The sequence below is a fragment of the Nelumbo lutea genome, chromosome 1 (assembly GCF_056320005.1).
Source record: "Nelumbo lutea isolate HS-2025 chromosome 1, American lotus-T2T, whole genome shotgun sequence".
In the NCBI taxonomy this organism is placed as follows: Eukaryota; Viridiplantae; Streptophyta; class Magnoliopsida; order Proteales; family Nelumbonaceae; genus Nelumbo; species Nelumbo lutea.
Window position 1 is genome coordinate 45,789,832 of NC_142684.1, and position 26,915 is coordinate 45,816,746.

The 26,915-nt window shown below is 33.9% G+C and overlaps 1 protein-coding gene across 1 annotated transcript; it reads left to right on the top strand.

Moving 5' to 3' along the window:
* The first annotated feature begins 2,846 nt into the window (after nucleotides 1-2,846).
* Nucleotides 2,847-22,404, top strand: LOC148874504 (protein IQ-DOMAIN 13-like). The gene is made up of 3 exons (XM_088961695.1): nucleotides 2,847-3,057; nucleotides 3,278-3,336; nucleotides 21,694-22,404. Exons 1-3 carry the CDS (start codon nucleotides 2,847-2,849, stop codon nucleotides 22,402-22,404), a joined length of 981 nt encoding a protein of 326 aa, XP_088817821.1.
* Nucleotides 22,405-26,915: the final 4,511 nt, after the last annotated feature.

A 26,915-nucleotide genomic window follows, 5' to 3' on the forward strand; every position in this document is an offset into this window, starting at 1 on the left:
GTGAAACCTCTTCGAAGGGATAGGAAATCTATCACATGGATGCCCAAGATTGCGGAATAAAGGGGGCGGATTTCAAAAATTTTTCTCTCCCTTCAATTGGGAATCGAATTCCCTATTTAGAAAATCATATTTTCAAGGATCATTCTTGAACCATAAACTGAACCAGATCTGAACCAAAAGGAGTAGGGAGAGATAATACCTGATACAGAGAAACAATATCTCTCAATGGAGGTGTTCACGCCCAAGGTAGGATCCAAAATCTATTCCCACTGAAGATGGCGCAGTGCAGGGTGGAACAGAATCAGTAGTGTTCTTCCAAAAGAACTTGATCCTTCTCAAGAATCACCTGGATGGCTTGTGAATACAACTCTCACCAATCTTTTCTCCAAAATATTGGAATCAAGATCCAATTTTGATTTGTCCCAAGAATGGAGATCGAACTGCTGTAGGCGGCTGCTGCAGGAAGGAGGCGGCTAGAGAGTATTTGCAGGGAGCAAAATTCTCTCTTCTGTGATTTTAGCTCTGAAGACAAGACTATCTGTCTCTGATGATTGTATGTCTAAAGGCTGCCGCCCCCTCTTCCTTTATAGACTTAAAGGGATAAGCTCCTAATCCCATTAGGAGTTGCTAACCCAAATCATATCTGGATTAGAAGTCCTTTTAAAATAAGAGATAACCCTTATCTTATCTGCAGATTAGATCAGCCATCTCCTAATCTAATTAGGAAGTTTCCAGATCCAAATCTCATTTAGATCTTGGACTCTCTGAGTGGATAGGGTGTGGGCCCAATCCTATCAGCTGGTCTTATCTCAGAATTCGCCCCTTAATTTCTAATCAAATTAGCCCAGTTCGAAATGAGCTTAAGGCCCATTTAGGGTTATGTATTCATTTAGCCTTCCAAACTGCTGCCTAGTTGGGCTTCCTTGTATGGCGTGAGACCCAAACGTTGATCTACACATCAGCCACATGGGTTTAGCCCAGCCTTTGTTACAAGGCCTGGCTGAATACACTGTTATGGACAGTGCACCCCCTGAAACCCATCAGATGGGCTCTATGGGCCCAACATTTACCCTAAGTGGTCCCTGGGCCAAGCCACCTTGTAACACCCAGGGACTGTGGGCAGATGCAAGATTAGCCCATCAGGTACTATCCTCAATGGTCTTACACTTAACCTCTCAGCCCATAATGATTATACACTGCCCGACAAGAGAGGACCTCTCCCTCGGCTACAAGGAACAATGTTGCACTCTCTCAACTATGGATCCCGGGAATTAAAACCTTTTGCAAATCATTTTGAAACCATAATTTATATATTTTTATATCTCATATAAAATATATTTTGCAAAACAAATTTCAATGATTGAAATCGGTTGCCGACAGTCTTGGTTTCCATCAATGAGAGTGCATCCTCGATCATTACCTTTGTCCGACAAATGGGCTGATCTTGTCACTATGATCACCCACTCAGATGAATTCTCAGACTGTCCCAACATACCCAGGTTTTGACCCTCGCTAAGGATCTCACTGATTGGTACATCAAAGATAGCCCAATCCGACACCTAGTGCAGTATCATAATTGAGTGTAGGGGTCGGGTGTAATTTTCTAGTTTTGTCCATCAATTTCTAAGGTCTAAGGCAATACTAGAAATCTGGTCTAGTTCAAAGATTCAATTAATCCCACAATGTGTGTGCCTAGGGTCTCACCGCGGTAGCTGAGACAAGCCACCCCAACCGACTTGGTGGCACCACAGTGTGAGTTTTGTTAGGATAGGTCTCCCCAGACCGACCCATTGGCTGTGAATATTCTAAACTAACACGAGTCTTATTAAGTGTCCAGTTTAAGGGTATTACACAGAAACATATCAAGGGAACATGAATCAAATATGCACTTTTATTCATTTACAATAAACTCATAAAGTACATTATTTTGATTGAAGCTAAGGGCATACAAAACTGTCTAACACTCTCTAGTGTTCTCATTTTCAATCCTACATACTTCCCCTCTTATCTTCATTGCTAGGACAAGAGTGTGGACGGTAGAGAAACGAATGGAGAGTCAATGCATGTGAGAGACTATGAGTGAAGAAACAATGGAGATGGAGTATGAACAGACGAACAATAGCGGTTTACTCTGTGTTCGTTTCCATTGTCATGCATTCTGGCAATCACCGGCGCCGGATTTATTACAAATAATTTACACTCTGATCTGGTCTCCGCTCCTACTTATCAAGAGGCCTCGTGCGTCCAAGAGATGTACATGAGAATTCGTACGGTTTTCTCCACTTCAATTCGTGCATATCCGAGGCTTTGTGGGATCATTTTGTTGAGTAAATAGGGTCTAAGATTATCCTTACACCGGTTTTTGATTTACAATCCGGTTTTCTTGTCCTTGTAGAACAAAGAGATAGTTTCATTGGATTCATCAGCGCCAATTGGAGTGATTCAAAATCGGAGGGAAGGACCTTAATTTGATGGAGTTGGACGCAAGCGTTCTTCAATATTCACTATTGATATACATGTAACCACCAAGGGTTCGGTGCCTTGAAGCGCACCAACAAGGGATTAGGGATGCTTTGGCAGTGTTAGTGATTACTGTATCTGTCCCGTGGTATCCTGATGAGAAGGATGGAGCTAGCTTCTACTAGAGCCCCATGGTGGTTGATGTTGAGGCCGAAACCAAGGCCATGGCTGATATGGAGGCATAGCTTCAACCTGTGTCTATTGAAATATAGTCATCAAATGAAATATAGCTAGCCGGCCTCCTATTTCAAATTAGTGCCTTGCAGTAGACCAAGTTTATTACCAGCCATAAATCTATTGCCACCAAATTCCTCCCATCCACAGGTATGAACCTTGCAGTCCCTCTTCTTGAACCAACCTTACAATACCTTTTTATTGCAGCCTATGAGAATGAATTAAGTGGTAGAATTCTAGAAAATTTAGGCTTTTCATCTAAGCTTCACTCAAGCTACCTTGAAGGGCTTATTACCAAAGGCCATCTTTACCTTGGGGAAGCTGGAAGTATTGGTCTTGACAATGAACGACTTGACTGGGAATGTATCTACATTGATTGGGAAGTCCAAAGGACTTTCCAGTATCCGAATTGGGAACAACAGACTAATAGGAAATATTCCTAAAGCCATTGATAATGTCAAATAGCCTTACATATTTTGAAGCGATTAATTGATCCTGGTGATGAAGGTTACCATCACAAAGTGTCATATAAGATCATTTTAGTTGTGTATGATTGGTTCTGGCATAGTGTTTGTTTCTGTAGCAATTGCTGTTGTACTGTTTATGATGAGGGAGAAGCAAGAAAAAGCTGCCAAGCTTGATGTATGAAATGCATATGATGTAATTGCTAACCCACCATTGCTAATAGCAAGAAATGCCTTTGTTGAGAACCTGAGGCAGGCAATAGATTTTGATGCTGTTGTTAAAGCTACTATGCATACACCATAGGGTACTACAAGTATTAGTGCATTGAGACTTGTGAGGTCTATGGTTAGTATTGAACTACATAACTAGAATTCTTGGTTGTTCTTTCAGCTTCTTTACCCCTGATTTATAGTTTTCTACTGGTTTTCTAGTTGCAAAGTAAATATATGCTTTTAAATTTAGAATTGAAGACATTCTCTTGCTTTTGTGTATGTAGTCATGAATTCATTCAATGATTTTAATGTCTTATCTTTTCCCATTACAAATAATGCAATGTGCATAATCATTAAGGACCAATGAGCAGGCTTCCAATAAAAAAAATTAGGGCCAGTGAGCTATTTCAAACAATGATACATATTGGGCTTTGATCAAGTGAAATGGAAAGGCTATTCATTGGTTGTGATTGGGTGGATAGTTTAGTATTTCAATATTCAATTGGCCATTGGTCTTTTTACTACTTGATTAGGGGTTCTCGTTTTATCATAAGAGAGTAAATTTTTGTTGATACAAGGCAACAACCAAGACTCACAACATAGAGCTGTTACATACTAATTCAGGTAGTAGGACCCATCAAAATCGTGTATTGGAAAGGGAGAAATATCCAATAAATTAGAGAAACATAGGTAGAAGATTTTGTCGACAGTGGGGAAGGATAAGGCACTCCACCAATAACCCAAGTGGAAAAGAACACACTAGACCATTTTCAAATTGAAATTAATGAAACGGGGTGAGAAGAAAAGAAAAAATTGTGTCAAGTGAAATGTTTAGCATAAATAATTAATGATCCAAAAGTAATAGAAAAAAAAGTTCAAACTAAATGTACACAAACAAGAGTAAAGGAGAGGAGCTTGTGTCAATATGTCACCACCTTGGCAAAATCAAGGATTAACAGTTTTGTCTGGTATTGCTAATTTTATAGCATAATCAATGAAAATTTCATTGACCTGATAGGGTTGGATCAAGGTGTGTTTACCACTTAGCCTGACCTTCTGCCATCCCTACAGCGATCAGCATGTTAGTTACCACTACTCATTCACATCACCTCATCACCTGCCAGTATATGATTCACAATGCCTTTCCTCCTACGCTCATAAACTTATAAGATTACATTGGGTTGGTATTTTCTTGGAGTTCTTTCCTCATAAAATTAAGGAGGGTTCTTTACATCAGAAATTGAAGGGCCATCACTTGGTGTAGTGGCAAAATGTCAGACTTAAAAGCTTAAGAACATGGATTAGTTTAAGAGCAACCAATTTGTTCAAGAAAATGCTGGTGATGCGGTTTATATACACTTCACCCCTTTAAAGACCCCAGATAGGTAGGGACAACATTGAATAATGGGCCCTAGATTGTTTATAAAGAGGCCTCTGGGCAAAGAAAGGGGATCTTCACATATCAGAGAAAATAACTTCTAAATCTTCTTGAGGATGAGAGATTGGAAACCATGGAATATAACCTATAGATTCTCCAAGGCTGTTCTAGATTCACACAGGTAGGGTTTCGGTCTAGGGCAGAAAATTAGAGGAAAAGAATATCACCCTACACCCCAAAAAGAGTAGATTTCAAAATTTTCTAAAGAGATGTGTTTGTATTTTGAAGTTGTTTTAGAACTTACCTTAGGCTTATGATTAGAAGCAGCCTTCCCTTTTCTAGACAATGGGGTCTACAAGTGACAAATATTGTTAATTAATATATAATTAAAAAACAATAGTACTGATAGTGATATCTTACAAATACAAAGAATCCTTTTCTTGAGCATTGTCTGTAATGTTACACACGAAGGATGGGCTTGAAAATTCCTAACAAAATAAAAATAACCTTAATAAATGAGAAGGATGTGGTAATTATATTATGCCCCAATCCTATTAATACAAAAATCATATTCTGATTTTATTGGTAAAAAATCCACTAAACAATGGTTAATGATTATCTTATATGATGTATTGGAACCCCGTGACTTGATGAAGATATTATGTTTTGATTGATGCCAACTATAGGTGTATTAACATTGTTAGGAACCTATCAATAACAAACAAGTAATGAAATTTTACTTCCCAAACAAATTGTTAGAAAAATATTCTAATATGAAGAGATGTAAATAGCACAATGCCACCTGTGCAGATATGAACTTGCTTAAAGCATCTTTCAATTCCAAGTCAGGTTCAGCTAGGTTGGGTCGGGTTAAGTTGAGTTGGGTCTAGGTTTAGGTTGGGTTAGGTGAAGTTAGGTTTAGCTAGGTTGGGTTCAAGTTTGGGCAGATTGGATCTGGTTTCTTACTGCAAGTTGAGGTGGAGGGAGTGTGGCTCAGGTCTGATTTTCTGCTTTAAAAAAAAGCAGTGGGTACAAGGTTTAAAGGAGGTGGGTTTGAGACTAGTTTTGCGTCGGTTTTCTGCTGCAAATTGCAGCGGTGGCACGGGTTATCGGGAGCAGGTTCAAGGCCGGTTTCGCACCAGTTTTCTGCTGCAAATTGCAGCAGCGGCGCGGGTTACTGGGAGTGGTGTTCGAGGCTGGTTTCGACTGAAAATAAAAAATCAGTAGATAGGAGGGTTTAAGGAGGTGGGTTTGGGCTGGTTTTATGCCAATTTTCTGCTGCAAATTGCAACAGCAGCACGGGTTAAGGGAGAGGGTTTGAGGCTGGTTTTATGCCAATTTTCTGCTGCAAATTGCAACAGCAGCACGGGTTAAGGGAGAGGGTTTGAGGCTTGCTTCTGCTAAGAAAAATTCAGCATATAGGAGGGTCAACGGAGGCAGGTTCAGGGCTGATTTTGTACCAGTTTTCAGCTACAAATTGCAGCAGTGGCACGGGTTACCAAGAGCCAGTTTGAGGTTGTTTTCTGCTGAGAGAAATTCAGCATATAGACAGGTTAAGGTGGGTTTGGGGCTGTTTCACACCGATTTTCTGTTGCAAATTGTAGCGATGGTGTGGGTTTTTGAGAGTGGATTCAGATCCGAAAACTTGTTGCAAAAATACAGCAGGTGGACGGGTTAAAGAAGGTGGGCTTGGGGCTTGTTCCACGACAGTTTTCTTTCGAAAATTGCAGCAATAGTATGGGTCATGGTCGATGGTTTCGGCCTTTCGGGGCTGGTTTTCAGCTCTTAGTTGGGTAAAGGATGATGGTTTCAGGGGTGGTTTTCTGCTGCAAAAATACAACAGATGGAGGGGTTCAAAGGGTGAGGTTGTGGACTGAGTTTGAGTAGGTTTTCTGCTGTAAATTGCAGCAATGGTATGGGTCAAGGTTGATACTTTCGGGGTTGTTTTCATGCCAGTTTTCAGTGGTGGATTGCAATGGTTATGGGGAGCGGATTCAAGGGTAAGGTCACCTGCAAAGAAAAAAGCACTCCAATGTATGCATTTATTCATCCATTCCACCCCTAATGTCCGAGAATACCTCCCTCTCATCATCCATCCATTACAAGACCACCATTCAACACAAAAATCATAAGAGCACCATATTCATGACAAACATAATCATAACACGAGAATTAACCATTCAAATGAAACATGATCCCTATGATTATTTCCGTATGACATTCAAACACACAAGAGTCATCACCTTTGGAAGATTTCAAAGATACTCAAGCATGTCATAATCTTTGTCTTGATGAGAGATTCAACTTATTGGCTTGCTAGATCAAACGAATTAATGCATAATAGGATTCATGTGTGAATAAAATCTGAGGTGAAGAGCTATCAAGCACCATGCAATGAGGGAGGTTTTGAAAATTTAAATGAAATCTAGTTCAGGTAGCCATCCATCAAAATGTCAAACATATGCCGTAGAGAACACTAATGTGGACCCCACTAGTGTGGTCCCCACTATGTTCGTATGTCAGAAAATAGTTATGATTAAGATTAGTCTATTTCAGCTTTATCTTATCTTTTTATCTTGCCATGTAAGCAATTCAGTCCTTTTACAATTATGATACTATGTATATAATTTTAAGAGCGGGGCGACTGTTTTTAATATCAACCACTCTCTTTTCTCAAAACCTCTCTACGAGTTCTCCCTCTCCATCTCTCTTATTCTCGTCTCCTCTTCTCTTCTCCTTTTCTTTTATTTTTTGTTCAAAACTTAAGGCTGATTGTAGTCTTGTATGACTACCTGGTATCAGAGCAAGATCTAGGGCTTCTCATGTGAGTCTGATCCAGCTGACCACATGAGAATTGCCCAGGGTTGGAAGAATAGAAAGATCTTTCTTTGACTGATTCTTGGAGATTATCAAAAATTGTAGTACCTATCCAAAGATTGGATCGTACTCTTGATAATAAGGAAGAATCAGAGAAAGATAAAAGGTTCATGATCAGTTTTTTTATCAAGACTGGAGGTGGCGATCAGAATTTTAGAGGATTTCTAGATCAAGATCAGTTTTTTGATCAAGACTAAAAGTGGCGATCTGAGTTTCAGAGGATTTCTGGATCAAGATCAGCATTTTCAGAATTTTTTGGGTAAGATTTTATTCTTTCTTGAAATTGATAGCAAGATTATTTTAATCTGAGAGGTGCAGTTATAAAAATATTCCCTTTTTTCCTTTTTTTTTTGGGTTTTAAGAGAAAATCCTCAAAATCCAGGACTGATTTAAGTTTACTTTTGCTCTCTAGAAGACCTAGTAGATCTGTTTCAGTAGGATTGTTACTGCTGAATCTGATTTCTGTTTCTAGGCCATTGCTATTAGTTTCAAGACCCAATATGCTGACTGATAAAGTAATTAGGTGTTTTTTTTTACTGAATTTGAACTTTGCTTCTAGACCTATTGTTATTAGTTCCAGACCTAGTAGGCCAACAGTTACAGTGATTAAAAGGTATTTTTGATTAACCCCTAACCAAGAATGGAGTTTAAGAGCCAAGGGGAGGGTATTTTTGGGACTGGTTCAGGTAACATGACTGAGAGCACTTTCAAGATTACAATTGTTAAGTTTGATGGATCAAACTAGTTAGAATGGGCCCAATCAACCATGACGACCATTGGGGATAGAGGAAAACTAAACTATTTGTTGGGGGATATGAAAAAACCAACTAAGGAGGATCCCACTTATGCTAAGTGGATTCAGGAGAATTATTTGGTGATGACATGGCTATGCAATTCTATGCAACCAAACATAAACCAAAACTACTTATGGGCAAAAACAACTAAGGAAATATTGGATGTTGTGAAATAAACATACTCTCTGTCCCTTAATGTTGCTAGGGCTTATGAGCTGAAATGTGAGATTAAAAGTCTCAAGCAAGGAGAGAAATAGATTTCTATTTACTTTTCAACATTGAAATCCCTATGACATGAAATTGACCACCTTGAATGGGAAAGTCAGAATGATGCACAGACTTATAGAAAGTAGGTTGAAATTAATTGAGTGTTTGAGTTCCTAGCTAGTCTGTATTCTAAATATAATATTTTGAGATAGTAATTATTGACAAGAGACAGTGTAACTCTATCCTAAGCCAATCCCCTAGTGCACAGTGAAGAGATTGGGAGAAAAGTTATGTTACAACAACATCCTTTCGAATCAGCCCTGGAAGTAGGTAAGCCCAAATCTAGGGGTGATAAGGAGAGGGGTATGAAGAAAGAAGCTAATGACCTAGTATGTGAGCATTGCAAGAAACCTAAATATACTAAAGACACTTGTTGGAAGTTACATCCACATCTAGTTCCATCGAAACTCAAAAACAAAAAGGGGAATGCAAGTATGGTTGTTAACATTGATAGTACAATCTCATCTAGCATAAGAGACACACTCTTCTAGACACCCTAGTTGCTGTCTGAGCTACCCTGACTCAGTTGGAAAATGAAGTTGGTAATTTAGTTACACCTCCTCAGACACCATCAGCTCCTTCCATGGCAGTGATATGATAAGCTCCTCCCAAGAGACACTCCTATAGTGCTTTGCAAGCTCACAACTCTTACATCTTAAACTAGACATCTAGATAGATTCAAAAAAAATTGGGACACAAACTCTTTAAAGCCCGAAAAGATAAATGACCCAATCGATTATGCCAAAGCATAATCTGATCAATAGATTGAGAAACAAAAGACCTCTTAGTTTCACTATCTCCCCAATGAAAACTCCCTTCAAGCAAATAGATTCCATTTGTCTCACGACTAATCTCAATCACATTCCTTGTTTCCAGGTCTTGAATAACACATTGATCAGGAAAAAAAGTTATTGAACAATTCTGGTTTTTTGTGATGCTATTAACTAAAAACAAGTTAGTATTGAGTTTAGGAACATGCAAAACTGAAGATAAGGAAATGACATTAGACAACTTGATGTCTCCCTTGCCAAAAATGGGAACAAGGGAGCCATCAGTAATAGACACTTTGTCTTTGCTAGAAGATAAATGATATTCTTGTAACGATATATCTCATCAATCGAATTCCTTCATGGGTTATTGACATGAAACCTCATTTTACCCTTTTATATCCTGGTGAAGAATTATTTACTGTTCCCCTCAAAACCTTTGGGTATACTTGCTTTATTCAGATTCTTGGACATCATCGTTCCAAATTTGATCCTAAGGCCTCAAAATGTATCTTCCTTGGTTATACACAAATTCAAAAGGGATATTGCTGCTATGAACCAACTTGGGAAAATATTTGTCTCTATGGATGTAACATTTTTTTGAGGATGTACCCTATTATCCAAGGGTTTCTCCTCAGGGGGAGAGTAGTAAGGTTGGGATTAATTTATCAGAAGTTCCTTTACCCATTCCATTAAGTGAAGAGGGATGTAATGGGGATGATTGTCAGAGATGTAGGGATGTGAGAGTTTATCACAGACGGGGGAGGTAGGTTGATTTTGGTCATCAACAGTCCAGGCCAATCCCAGTTCCTTCTGCAGATCCAGATCTAGGTACCACAACCCATTACTAGATATTACAGATGAGATACCTTCCACTATTGAGCTTTCACCTTCATTGGATGACCTTGACCTTCCTATTACAGTCCATAAAGGCAAACGCCGTTGCACCAAATCCACAACTCACTACATTTTCCAGTTCTTGTCCTATGATTATTTGTCCCCCTCTTACAAGTCTTTTATTGCATCCATTATTGGTATTCCCATTCTCAGAACAGTACAAGAAGCCTTGTCAATTACTGAGTGGAAAGATGCAATAAAAGTAGAAATGGATGCCCTCATCAGAAACAATACATGGGAGATAGTTGATCAGCCTAAAGGGAAAAAACCGGTTGAATGTAGATGGAAGTTCATTGTGAAACATAATGTTGATGGTTCCATTGAAAGGTATAAGGCCCAATTAGTTGTAAAGGGATTTACTCAGACACATGGTATTGACTACTTGAAAACTTTTGCACTAGTAGCAAAGATGACCACTATTAGAGCCCTATTATCTTTTGCAGCCAGTTACTCTTGGCCGTTGTATCAAATGGATGTTAAGAATGCCTTTCTCAACGGAGACTTACAAGAAGAAGTTTATGTGCAATTGTCTCCTGGATTTTATGGTACAAAAATAAGAAAGAAGGTTTGCTGGTTGAACAAAGCTTTGTATGGACTAAAACAGTCCCCTAGAGCTTGGTTTGATAGATTCAGACAAACCCTTGAAAGGTTTGGATATATATAGGCCCAATTAGACCACACCTTGTTTATTAAGAGAGTGAATTCTTCTTTAACCTTGCTTGCTATATATGTGGATGATATTATAGTGATAATAGTGAGATTGAGTTCCTTAAGCAACTCTTTCATCAAGAGTTTGAGGTGAAAGATTTGGGAGAGCTATGATACTTCTTGGGTATTGAGGTAGCTAAGTCCAAGCATGGGATTTTTGTTTCTTGAAGAAAGTATGTTCTTGACCTGTTGGAAGAAACTGGAAAGTTAGATGTTAAGCTTACTAACACACCTATTGAGCAGAACCACAAGATCAATGCAGAGGGTGGAAAGCATCTTAAAGATAAAGCTATGTTCCAACAGTTAGTTGGAAAACTTCTCTTTGTCTCACATGACCTGACATCAGTTATGCAGTCATTATTGTCAATCAATATATGCACTCTCTTAGACTACTCACCTCCTTGTAATTGCAAGGATATTGGCATATATAAAGAGGTTCCTAGGCAGAGGCATTTTGTTCAAGAATAATGATCACAAGAAGATAGAAATTTATACAAATGCTGAATGGGCTGATTGTGTTGATGATAGAAGATGTACCCCTGGATATTATGTTTTGTAGAAGATAATCTTGTCTCTTAGAAGAGTAAGAAACAAAATGTTGTTTCTCGTTCCAGTGCTGAAGTTGAATATAGGTTCATGGCAAATGGTGTGGCCGAGATTCTATGGTTGAGATCATTATTTGAGTAGTTGGGTATTGTTTATGAGAAGCCCTTAATGCTGTACTATGACAATCAAGCCCTTAATGTTGTACTATGACAGAACTAATCATATTGAAGTGGACTGACATTTTATCAGAGAAAGGGTTACATCTCAAGAAGTATGTCTTCCGTACATCACATCTAACATGCAACTTGCAAATCTTCTCACCAAGGTTGTTTCAAGGAAGAAGTTAGAGGCAAATCTTGCAAGTTGGGAATGACAAATATCTATTCCCAACTTGAGGGAGAGTCTAGAGAACACTAATATAGACCCCACTAATGTGGTCCCCACTATGTTTGTATGCCAACAATTAACTATGATTAGTATTAGTCTATTTCAGCTTTATCTTATCTTATCTTTTATCTTGCCATATAAGCAATTTAGTCCTTTTACAATTATGATACTATGCATATAAATTTAAGAGTGGGGCAGGTGTTTCTAATATCAACCACTCTCTCTTTTCTCAAAACCTCTCTATAAGTTCTCCCTCTCCATCTCTCTTCTTCTCTTACCCTCTTCTCTTTTCCTCTTCTTTTATTTTTTTGTTTAAAACCTAAGGCTGATTGTAGTCTTGTACGATTACTTATCCAAACAATGATAAAGCAAAAATCAGATTTTCCGAAGCTTGGGTCCTAAGATAGATAGAGAAATTGAAATTCTATTTGCAATAAGCACAATACCAAATATGCTTAAAAAACAACATTCATGAAATCCATCCTATGAACAAAAAGGAGTTGCCCCTAGTAAGCTTTCCTTACTATGACAAGATAACCTAGTACCTTACCTACTACAACATAATTTTCATGTTTTGAAGATCATGCAAACTATTCTGTTTTATTATATGATTCTAGTAGATATCAAGGTTGTCCAAACTAGATTCAGGAAATTCTAAAGGGGGTCCTAATACAATATAAGATGCCTGGGACCAAGATGATGACTCTTATTAAAACACAAATTGCATAAAATTCTAAGCTTGGGAGTTGATTGAACAGAATTGATATGTTATGTGAGAGGCCAAGAAGTGTTTCATTCAAAACTCAGATGTATGTCATTCGGTATAGAAAGCATATGAAATCCAAAGCTAAGAAGTTAGCGTAATAAAAAAACATGCAAATATAGTATCACCTCTGTTTATTTCCTTGTTCTTTGTTTCTTTTTTTAACACAGATCATAAAATACAACAGTTCCTAGACTACATCCCAATTCCCAACTATCATTAACTATATGAACAACCTTCCAAACTCAAGCTAAATTCTACACTAAACCATAGATATTCCAAAATGAAGCTATATAGAGGTCACCTTGAAGGGAAGGGAGATCCATCATATGGATGCCCGAAGCATGTAGGGTGGCTGGGTGAAATTACAAAATTTTCTTTTCTCCCTTCCAAGAATCGTATTCCCAGTTTTAGAAAAACAACAATTTTCAAGGATCATTCTTGATCCAAACTGGACCAGATCTAAAACCAAAGAAAAGTGAGAGCAATACCTGATACGGAATCCACACGTGTAGCTCCCAAAATAGGTGTTCATGCCCAAAGGGGGGTACCAAAACCCGCTTCCACTGAAGATGGCGTAGTTTGAGATGAAACAGGTTCAACAATGCAGTCCTTCAGCAAGGATCAAGCAAGGGATGGTGAGCATGAATTAAATCTGATTTTTCATGCAAAAATCAGAATCAAGATCCAATCTTGATCAGTCTAAGAAACTGGAGATCAAATAGGGTAGGTCGGCAAGAACACAGGGAGAGAATCGAGAGCAGAAAAAGGTGAAACTGAAGAAATCCGCCCCCTTCATTTATAAGCCTTCAAGATCAGTTCTCCTAATCCTATTAGGAGTTCTTTGATCCAAATCTTTATTTGAATCTGAACTCTTCAGTGGATAAGACTTATCTTATCCTCTTGTTGATCTAAACCCAGATCTAAACCCAAATTCACCCAAGTAAGCTGTCATGTGACTTCTTAATTGCTTTAGGCCCATTAAGCTTGCAAACTCACTTCCCTTTTAGCTGCTAGCTGACTTGGCTCTCTTTGTATGGTTTGGGACCCTAACATTGATCTTCACAAAAGCCATATGGGTTCAATCTAGTCTCTGTTACAAGGCCTGGTCGAACTCACTACTGAACACAGTGAACCCCTGAGCCCATCAGTATGGGCTCTTAACAGGCCCAACATTTAAACTAAATGGCCCTTGAATCCAACCACCTTATGAAGACCCAATGACTATGGTCTTAAGTGAGATTAGCCCATCTGATGTATAAGCCCTAAATGGTGTTACACTTAACCTCTCAGGCCATAATGATCGAACACTACCTGACAAGAGAGGACCTCTCCCTTGGCTGCAAGGTACAGTGTTGCACTCTCTGCTTGGATGGATCTTGGGAATTAAAATCTTTGCAAACCTTTTTCATAAAACATTATATATATATATATATATATATATATATATATATATATATATATATATATATCAAAGAGAGTGCTATCCCCGATCATTCACTTTGTCTGACAAAGGGGGCTGATTCTGTCATTATGATCACCTACTCAGGTGAATTCTCAGACTGCCCCAACATACCTAGGTTTTGACCCCCGCTAAGGATCTCATTGATTGACATATCAAAGACAACCCAATCCAACACCCAGTGCAACATCATAATCGAGTCTAGGGGTTAGGTGTAACTTTCTAGTTTTGCCCATCTGTCTCTAAAGTCCAAGGCATAACTGGAAAATGGTCCAGTTCAGTGTTTCTAACAAATACACACTACATGTGTTTCGAATATAACCCTGGCAGCTGAGACAACCCACCCCAACCTACTTGGTAGCACATTAGTGTCAACCTTGGTAGGATAAACCTCCTTAGGTCTATCCAATGGCTGAGAACATTCTAAACTAATACGAGTCTCATAAGTGTCCAGTTTAAGGGTAATTATACAGAAACATACTAGATATAACTTGAATCAATTATGGTAAAGCTGACATGAATTAGACATTCTGACGCCTTATCAATCTAAAGGATCTTTGAATTGATAGATGGCAATTTGTGGTGTGATATTAACCCCTATAAAATGCCAGAACCAAAAAGGGTTGATAGTTGATATTATTCATTGGCCACACCATCTTTCACACTATTAGAATGCAAGTCAATGGGTGAAAAGAATTCCAACGTGAACCATTTAGGATACCCCTCTTCCCTTTTAAATTTACTTTTGCTAAACACCCATGGCCACACCATCTTCCTACTACTTATGTATTACCTTGATATTGATATTTAAAGTTCCCTAGATGCAATAAGTAAGATCACAATTGCTGTCAATAGCTTTGGAACTGCTCTTTTTGGATAGTTTGGATTCTGAACTCCAAAATATGTTGTAAAGTAACCTATTATGGCTAATTTTGATGTTTCTTGATTGACCTTTTACTTCTCTTTTGTAATTTAGTGGCAATACAATGCTTAAAGAGGAAAAAACTATATGAGAAAAAAATTGAGCAGCTTGGGAATTTCTAATTGCAGATTCATGATCAAGTGTGTTTACAACATTAGATAAAAGTTTTATACTTGTTTCAAGGAGATTTTAGTGATTTCCTTGTATGTTATCTAGTGTGAAATTTTCTGAATTGTGTCATTTGTTATTGACATTTTAGATGATAATGTTAGAAAGTGCAAAAGCTACAACTAAGAAAGTCGATGCATTGAGACTTGGAGTTTCATAAAATTGTCAAATGTCAATTACATGTTTTCTCAAAAGTTCATAAAACAATGTTTTCCAGAAGCTACAGAATTTCATAATCAACACCAAGGTTTTCATTTCTATAGTAGGGTCTAATTGGCTGTTTAAAATCATGTTAATTTCTTGTTTGTTGAGAACTGAGCAATTTCAAATAACAATTCACCAATACCTTTGAAATCATTAGTCTATTTATAAAATAGTAAACTTAGATGGATGTTTACAACAATATCACCAATATTGCTTAATATTTAGAGACATATGAATGATAAAAAGCATTTATGGTATCCATTCAAAGAGGCAAAGAATGAAGAAAATCATTCAAAGAGTTGCTAAGAAAAACAACCAATGCTAAACAACATTTGCAGATGCATACATCCTCTAAAGTAAAAGATGAAAAATATATGACTACAATCAAATCATCATCATGTATGGCTACAACCAACTGATAATATAATTAGGACTCTGAAGTCCATCCAACAAAGGAAACATGAAAGAAAGGAGAATAATGGGACCATCTTAAGTATGGAAGCCACCCCAAGTTAGGTGGCAACGCTTCTTTTGGTTGATCATGGTTATGGATTTTAAGTCTAAGCTCCCCACAATGCACGTAGACCGGCTAGATTTTATCTTTAGGAAAACATAGGGAAACCTGTACATAACCAAGTGGTATGTTCGAATTATGGGATTTGGGAGATAGAAATAGAAAATGTAGGTTGAAATTATAATTTTGGACATGTTGATGTGTCAAATTCAAGTCAATTAGAATACTCATAAATTTTTAGTTCATTCATTTAGTGGTAATTTGAATATTTTTATTCCATGTCTTTATTGAGTAATATAGATTAATATTATATTAATAATTATGAAATCAGTAATAATAATAAGTATATTATTATTACTATTATTTACTAATAATATATTCTTATTATGTGTGTATTGATTTTGAAATCAGTAATATTAAATTATTATTATTATTATAATTATTATTATGAAGTAATTAATTTTTTTATAATTATGATTTTTAGTTAATTCCTAAAAATAATAATTGCTTTTATAATTCTTTTAGTTTAACAATAACGAATAATTGAAAGTTTATAATTTAACTTTCACTAAATGAAATTTTTATTGGAGAATAATAATTAACACTAATTATATATCTATAAAAAAATTAACTAATTATATATTATTATGAAGTAATTAAGTTTTTATAATTATGATTTTTAGTTAATTCCTAAAATAATAATTGCTTTTATAATTATTTTAGTTTAACAATAATGAATAATTGAAAGTTTATAATTTAACTCACTAAATGAAATTTTTATTGGAGAATAATAATTAACACTAATTATATATCTATAAAAAAATTAATATGAATTAATATAAATATAAAATGATTTTATGCTGATTAATAATTAACATTATTAAAATACTTATTAATTATTAATTAATTAGCATTCCAAAGTAATAATTCTCATTATTATAATTAAGCAATTAATTATCAATAAGTAATTATAATCAGTAATTAATTTTTATCAGAAATCATTATTATTAATAATAATTAATTATAATTATTGATGATAACAATAATATAATTATATTAATTATAATTGTTGATAATAATAATAATATAATTAATTATTTCATATAAATGTATGAATTATAATTTCTGATAATAATTCTAATATAAATAATTAACATTCAATATTTATTTTTAAAATAATTAATACGAGTTAATATAAATATAAAATTATTATTTCTGAATTATTAATTACCATTATGAAAATCGTTATTAATTATCATTCCGAATTAATAATGAGAAATATTATCAATAGTTAAGTATTAGCAGTAATTATTATAAGAAATTATTATCAGTGAGTTATTATTATTAGTAGTTAATATCTGAAATTAATTAGAAGTCATTAATTATTATGAGTTCCCCTCTCTTTCAAAAAGTTGACTCATCATCATCATCATCCTCATCATCATCATCATCATCAATGACAACAACTTGATAAATACATAATTTGATAAAAATAGGTAAATATCATTAATTTTTTTTTTATCTTTTGGAAAACTGAGTAAGAGAAAAATAAAATGGTTAGCATTGCAAATGAAAAGTTATTTGGATTTTTGCAAAAAAAAATTATTGAACATAAAAAACCAATTACTCAAAAATAAGGTCATTAATTAAAGAGTAATTAAAATTATTCTATAAATTATAATTTTAAGAAATTAATAATTAATAATTATCCGAATTAAAATGGGTAAATTCAACAATAATTTTAAGTAATTAATTTTTTCTATTAACATTTTTTAATAATAATCAGTATTATTAATAAATTAATAATATATTAATAATTGTGAAATCAATAATAATAATAAGTATATTATTATTATTATTATTTTTATTATGTGTGTATTGATTTTGAAATTAGTAATATTAATGTATTGTTATTATTATTATTATTACCTACTATTATTATTTTTATTATATTTTTTATTAAGTAATTAATTCTTTATAATTATGATTTTTAGTTAATTCATAAAATAATATATTCTTTTATAATTCTTTAAGTTTAACAATATTTAATAATTGAAAGTTTTATAATTTAACGTTAACTAAATGAAATATTTATTGGAGAATAATAATAGTATTAATTACAATTACTTGTAATAATAATAATGTAAATAAGTAACAATAACTATATATTTATAAAATAACTAATATTAATATAAAATGATTATATCCCAATTAATAATTAACATTATTAAAATACTTATTAACTATCATTAATTAATTAACATTCCAAAGTAATAATTATCATCACTAGTGTTAGTAATAATTAATTATAATTATTGATAATAATAATATAATTATATTCATTAATATAATATTATTAATTATTTCATATAAATGTGAATTGTAATTTCGAATGTAATTATAATATAAATAATTACCAATAAATATTTATTTTCAAAATAATTAATATGAGTTAATATAAATATATAATGATTATTTCTGAATTATTAATTACCATTATGCAAATATTTATTAATTGTCATTTCGAATTAATAATGAGCAATATTGCCAGTAATAAATTATCAGTGATTAAGTATTAGAAGTAAATATTATAAGAAATTATTTTTTTGAAATAAAAAAGAGCAATATTATCACTAATTAATTATTATCAGCAATTAAGTAATAACAATAATTATTTTAAGAAATTATTTTTAGTAATTAATTATTATCATTGAATAATTGTTATTAGTAATTAATAATTTGAACTAATTAATTAGAAATAGTTAACCGTAATTAATAGCTGTAATTAATTCATTAGAAGTAGTTAACAATAATAATAATTATTATTAATTAGTAGCTGAAATTAATTAATTAGTTTAGTAGTTAACAGTAATTAATAACACTTCTTTTTTTTAAGGAAATGATTAAAAGTGGGAGATTCTCATTTCTCACAACTCTACATGGTGGTGCACTCGACTCTGCATGTTAGTTGGCTTTTTTCTTGAACTACCAATAATCAAAATTTGACACGTGTCTAGTGGGTTATATTCTTAAACTATCGTTATTCAGATTTTGACACATGTCCATTTTGTTCAAATCATTGAAATGATAGGTGTCTGAATGTAAATGGGCCACATGTCTGATTAGGGAGACTTATATTAGATTTCCAACTGGCTTTCTAATCCCGTTATATAGAAATTTCTGTATTGGGGTAAATTGAGATATAAGCAACGGCTAGCAACCGTCATTATGTTTGAACTAAAAAACTAGAATATAACTATGGATAAAACATTCGGTCGCTATAAACGGTTTGTAGTTCGTTGTCGGAGAAATAGTGATTAAAGGATACTTTTCTGGTAGTGCCTGCTGCGTGTACGCACGCTATTGGATCAGGCCATGTGCGCCTACGTCTGTCCATACAATGAACAATACAAAGTATAAAAAAAAAGTAAGTTGATTTCATAAATTAAAGAAAATGGTAGTTTAGGTATTTAAAAAACTTCAAGCAGTTGGATGAGAATCTTTTTCAAAGTTTACTGATGGAGCAGTAACGAAGGGGATCTTTATCTAATGACTAAAGTTCAAAGTTTAGGTATACAGTTCGACTGCTTTTGTCTTTTGCTCTTGTTCCTGTTCTTGCCGCCCTACCCAGCTCGATTTCTACCAGTGGGAGTGATCAAGAACAGTTCTTGATATTGCCTTTTGTTTGAAGAGGCAATCTAAAGTCGCGTTCATCAGCCATTTGTCATATTCTTGCTGAAGAATTCAGTTCTTGCTGAAGAATCGTCCTGCTGATTCTGTTTCAACTCACACTTTGTCATCTTAGGTGGAAACAATCTTTGGTTTTTCTCCTTGGGCGTGAACACCTTCATTGGGGGTTTACTATTACTCTATATCAGGTATATCCCTCTACTCCCTTTTGGTTTCAGATATAGTTCAATTTGGTTTCATGATTGATACTTGAAAATACTGTTTTCTAAAATAGGGAATGCGATTCCCACATGGGAGAGAAAATTTTGAAATTTCGCTCAACCTTCTTGCATGGTTCGGCCATCCATATGATGGATCTCTCATCCCTTCAATATATATCAATGAATGGCCCGTATAAGACCTGCAATAATCATAAATCTATATAGGTAGTACTTGGATTTAACTGAAGTTGAAGGCATTGTTGTTATTAACATCTTAAGACTGGACCATTTGGCAAATAAATGAACCTTGAAGCACTCATTTAAGTTTCATTGTTACATTTGATTTTATATTCTTTGAGGGAGCTTGTGACAGAATTAGAAACAGGAAACCCATGGCCATGTGTTTTACCCAATACTCATATTCATCTAGCCTAATTACCGTAGATGAGAAGCTACTTTATTTTATATACTAGATTCCAATGTTTGAGCAGGATACAAGTTAGTACTTGGTAAACTAAAATAGTAAAAGTTAGGTTAATAAGTTCCATAAAACTTGTAACTTAGGCATGGCGAGGGCTGGGTGGTTAACGGGGTGCATCAATGGAAAGTTTAGGGGATGCACAATACCCATTACAATTAGCTCTGATGAAGAGAGGATGAAGAGGATGACGTGGATGTGCCTAGAATAGATGGGTGAATGGGATACATAAGCTATTGGTTTGGGCATGGTGGATTCTTCATTGGGTCATGGAGTGGTGGTGAGATATGTCAAAATGCATTTGGTGGTGAAGCATGTTTTTATGTATCAGATGGTTTTGTTAGGGTGGTATTCTTCCTCAAGACCATTAAATCTTCCACTTGGTTAGGATTTTTAGTGAAACTCTTACTGTTTAGTTCCTTCACTGCAGTGACCCAAATGTACAACTGGCTAAATGTTCCTGTTTTAATCCATAATTAGCATGTAAGCTTTCTTTTAAAGAAATTATTTCAGCAAATAGAAAAAGAGATGTACATGAGAGGATGTACACAGATTTGAATGGATATAGCCATGCTATTAGAAATTTTTTTGTTGTTTTGGTTGTTTTAAGAAACTGCTGTGATTAACATTTCATAATGAAGGCAAAAAGGCATTTATATTCAAATATTTTTTAGCTGAAAAGATAAATGAGGGCCTGAATTAGCTAAGGTGTCATGTAGAGATTCCCAAAACAGCCAAAGTGAACTTCCTACTAGTGCCTTCACAGTTTCCTTGTGACCTGATCTGAAATATTAGGGGATATAGGCCCCTGGTCCCTACCTATTTGTTCTTTCTGCCTTAATAAAATGTCTCCCTTTAAAGGAATAAGAGAATATTATCATAGTATATAACCTGGATCTTAACAGATGAGATCTCTGTTATTTTGAGATGACTTGTTCAGCTCCAGTTCTGCTTCTCTGCTATCAAAGTCATAGCTTTTGGATAAAATCCAAAATTGAAGTGCAATTGTTCTATTGTGATGGGCCATATCAAATCATTTCTTACTACTTCAACCACCCATTCAGGTTCAGGTCTTACCTAACAAAAAAATCAGGTTCAGGTTCAGGTTTGTCAACACTGGTTTTACCATGAATGAATTCATGGTAGCAGGGAGACTAAGATGCCTAGATGAAACTTTAGGTTATAGTGTGTCAACACTGGTTTTACATTATCGAAGTTCGCAACCTTGTTCTAGTCTCTAAAACTGCTTAAGGACTTGTGGACTTATGGAGTTTAATATGCCTGTTTTGCTTTCAACCAGTTATGGAAGGTCCCTCTTAAATCAGCTCATGCAGCCCTTATGGATATCAGATCAGGAGGACTCCCCTGGTGGTGGAACTGGATGGAACGACAACTTCCAGGATATCAATTCTTTGAAAGCCAAACAATTCCTGCAAAGAATGGTCTAACACCATCCAAGCGCATTTCGGAGCACAGTCCGCAACCACAATCAAGTAACTACAAGCAAGGAATGTTTGGCTTTGAGAACCTTGAGGCCCTTACACCAAGATCTTCAAAATCATCCATGCCCACAAGAACGAAACATAGACCAACTCTATCAAGCCGAGCGCTACAAACGAGTAGCTCCACCCCAGTGAAGCATCCAAAGCAAAGAACAAGTGCAGCTGAAGTTTATACATTGAGAGATGATGAGAGCCTCACAAGCTGCCCGCCATTTTCCATGCCCAATTACATGGCACCAACAATTTCTGCTAAAGCAAAAGTGAGAACTCTTAGCAATCTCAAAAAAGGGTTACCAACTCCAAGTCTTGAAGCAAAGAGACAACTATCTTTTCCTTTAACCCGAAGCATTGGATCTCTGAGGTGGAACAAGGGCTTTCTGTTCTCAAACAAGGATTCCATGTCTCAAAAGATATCAGGGAAGCATAAGTCTACCCCTTCAATAGGTAATCTGAGTGTGGATTCCACCATATCTTTGCCTGTTGGAGTTGGAAGGAAGCCATTCAAGTGAATTTGTGTGATTTTTCTATCTTTAGTCTTATATTTCTTTTTCTATTTTATTCTTTTTTTCTTCTTTGGTGGGTGTTTTGCTTGAGATGTTTAAACTAAAGTCTTGTATAATTAGTGCTTGTATCAGAAATAATAAAACAACATTAGGGAGTGAAAAATTGAATACAAAGATCCTCACTGTTAAATAGTAATGATGTTTTTCCTCTGTCTTATTGCCTGTATAGCTTGAAATTCCCTCTCCTTACTTTTATGAAACTCCCATATTTTCACTATTGAAATGAACAAGGGACTAAGGGAATAAAACACTGATTCCATCAAGTTTCTTTAGGCTGCATTTGTTTGCAATGCAGATCAAAACCACATACAAATTTTGCACCCACTTCAGTTTTTTGTTTGTGACTATAATTCACACTTTTGCCTGATGTAAAACTTGCACTTTTTGTCTCCTTTTCATTCATTAGCAGTGCAAATTTTGCATATGAAAACTGATGCAAAATTTTCACCATTTCATCCTACCTTAATTCTCTCATGTAAAGTGGGGACCTCATCAATTTGCTTCCAATCTTACTCCCCTAATATGGTGCAAATACAAAGTTTAGAAATACCATATAGGAGGTTTTGCACTGTACATATTTGTATTTGCACTCTTCCCAAACTGAGTCTTAATAAATTTCTCCCCGCCTCAAACCACATCATTTCACTTTTTACAAACAAACAAAACAAAGTCAAATCAAAAGCAAAAATAAACAAAGTTTTATAGTCGATTCATTTGTACTATAAGCCCTATATATCTACACCAGTTAAAATGAAATTTGCAGCAACCAAATGGAACTAAGTATCATAACACTACTTCACAATGACATTCGTACTATAATAAAGTATAAATCACTGAAGAAAACTTACACTGTCATAATAGAATCAAATGAAAACGGATGATATTTTCATAAATAGTGAATGGGGAAGATGATAGGGCTCAGTTTCATAAGAGTGAAAATACAAATATATACAGTGCAAATAAAAGGTTTAGAGATACCATATACAAGGTTTTGTGTTGTTTGTATTTGTATTTGCACTCTTCCCAAACTAAGCCTAAAAGTTATGGATGTTGTGAAAATAGTAGCAATCTAAATTATTAGTTCCTACTGGCGCAACAAAATGAACCAAATGAAGAAAAAGGAACAATAATACCTGATTTTTCATGGCAAATGAAATCCAGACCAACCCTGAGCAAAAAAAAAAAAGGCACCATATCTTTATTGAGTAATATAGATTAATAATATATTAATAATTATGAAATCAGTAATAATAATAAGTATATTATTAATATTTACTAATAATATTCTTATTATGTGTGTATTGATTTTGAAATTAGTAATATTAAAATTATTATTATTATTATTATTATTATTATGAAATAATTAATTTGCTATAATTATGATTTCTAGTTAATTCCTGAAATAATAATTGCTTTTATATTTTTTTAGTTTAACAATAATGGATAATTGAAAGTTTATAACTTAACTTTAACCAAATAAAATATTTATTAGAGAATAATAATAGTATTAATTATAATTAATAATAATAATAATAATAATATAAATAAGTAACACTAATTACTAATAGGATTGGCTGATTATCATTAATAATTAGTAACACTAATTATCATTAACTAATTAACATTCTGAAGTAATAATTATCATTGTTATAATTAAGGAACTAATTATAAGTAAGTAATTATATTCAGTAATTAAATTTGATCAGAAATCATTATTATTAGTAAAAATTAATTATAATTATTGATAATAATAATATAAATATATAATTATATTAATTAATATACGCCTTAATTATAATTACTACTACTAATAATAATATAATTAGTTATTTCATATAAATGTATGATTTATAATTTCTGATAATATTTCTAATATAAATAATTAACATTAAAAATTTATTTTCAAAATAATAAATATGAGTTAATATAAATATAAAATGATTATTTTCGAATTATTAATTAGCATTATGAAAATCGTTATTAATTATCATTCCAAATTAATAATGAGAAATATTATCAATAATTATTTAATATCAATAATTAAGTATTAGCAGCAATTTTTATAAAAAATTATTATTATCAGTGAGTTATTATTATTAGTAATTAATAGATGAAATTAATTAACTATAAGTCATTAATTATTATTAGTACTCCTCTCTTTCAAAAAGCTGACTCATCATCATCGTCATTATCAATGACAACAACTTGATAAATATATAATTTGATAAAAATAGATAAATATCATTAATTTATATTTTTATCTTTTGAAAAACTGAATAAGAGAAAAATAAAACGGTCAGAATTGCAAAATAAAAATTATTTGGATTTTTGCAAAAAAAAAAATATTGAACATAAAAAAACAATTATTCAAAAATAAGGTCATTAATCAAAGAGTATTTAAAATTATTTAGTAATAATCATTTTAATAAATTAAAATTATTAATTAATTATCCATCCGAATTAAAAGGGTAATTTCAGCAAATATTTTTAAGTAATTAAATTTTTCTATTAACATTTTTTTAATAATAATCGGTATTATTAATAGATTAATAATATATTAATAATCATGAACTCAGTAATAATAATAATAATATATTATTATTATTATTATTAACTAATAATATATTCTTATTATGTGTGTATTGATTTTGAAATCAGTAATATTAAAGTATTATTATTATTATTAAGTAATTAATTTATTATAAATACGATTTTTAGTTAATTCATAAAATAATTTTTGCTTTTATAATTCTTTAAGTTTAACAATATTGAATAATAGAAAGTTTTATAATTTAACTTTCACTATATGAAGTATTTAGTGGAGAATAATAATAGAATTAATTATAATAATAGTATTAATTATAATTACTTGTAATAATAATAATGAGTAACACTTATTATATATTTATAAAATAATTAATATGAATTAAAATTAATATAAAATGATTATATCTCAATTAATAATTAATATTATTAAAATACTTATTAATTATAATTAATTAATTAACATTCTGAAATAATAATTATCATCACATTCTCTAAGGGCCTTCACAACAGAGGCTCCACTTCAGTCACATTGTCTAAGGGCCTTCACAACCAGAGGTTCCACTTCAGTCACATTGTCTAAGGGTCTTCACATGGCCTTTTTTTTCCTTTAGGCTCAGTTTGGAAGGAGTACAGATACAAATTTGTACAGTGCAAATGCATACAAAATAATACAAAATACAAGGTTTTGTACTCTACAAATTTGTATTTGTACTCCTTCCAAACATAGCCTTACTATCAATATACGATTGCAATTCTCTATCCACCCCTATCCAATCGGCAATTCTAGATCTTCCTAGTTAAACCATTCGAGTTGGTTTCTGACAAAACTCCACAACGAACCATGTCGTCTTCACCCTTTTCAGTTGTAACCGTTTTGTCCACCTCAGTCACCGGAAAACTGACTGTATCAACCTCCATTCCCACCGCCATCGAGTTCATCAGCGACCACCTCATTTGTTGTTTCCCTTACTAAAGATGCAGTTCTCACAGCCTCCGTGGTCATTCCTGAACCATCATGATTATTGGGGGGAACACCACCACCAAAATATCTCACTTCTATTACTGCCCACCGTCTCTGCTCGTAGCCATGCATGGTCCCCATTGTAACTCCGAATCAATAGACTTGTCATCGTTCTCTTCATCAACCTTACGTATACAATGTTTTACATTATGGCCCACTCTAGACTCTACCACAGTAAAAGCAGAAGACTGGTAGATGTTCATGCTTAATATCAGCCCAGATTGCTCTTCCCTCTCGACCAAACACTGGTGCCCTCCTACGAAGATGTCCACTCAAACATCTGGACACCAACGCTGCAACACCAAGATGAACCCATTGACTGCCCACGGGCCTTGTGAAAGGGTAATCCTAATATCCACCTTATTTGAGAAGAAGAAGAGAAACACCAATCCATCAGGGTTGGATTCAACTTGCACTAGACGTTGCAATTCCCAGACTAAAGGCTCCGAAGTCCGAACTACAACAGGGTGTATCACCTTCTCCCCGACCACCATTCCTATCAAACACTTCCTCCATCTACTTAACCCTTCCTCCAATTCAACACCCACATGTACTCCATCCTCTTCAATCCCCAACCTCCAAAATTCTTCATCTAATGCATCCACTCTAGATCCCATCATCAAATCCTCACAACCTACTCTTGAGCGTTTGCTATTTGGTTTGGTTCAATTTCTGGTTGTTTGGCCAACCAAATTGATCTGGTTGAGTTACGGAGTTGGTCACTCGAAATTGACCAACCACTAGTGAATGACCCCCGTACTAAGTACGGGGAAGTTAATCATATATATAAACATTAATGATTTTTATTACCATTTTTTACTACTGTTTATAAACTGCCATTTTTAAGACACACATAGTCTACGAGTCCACATAAATTAACCCTTATATG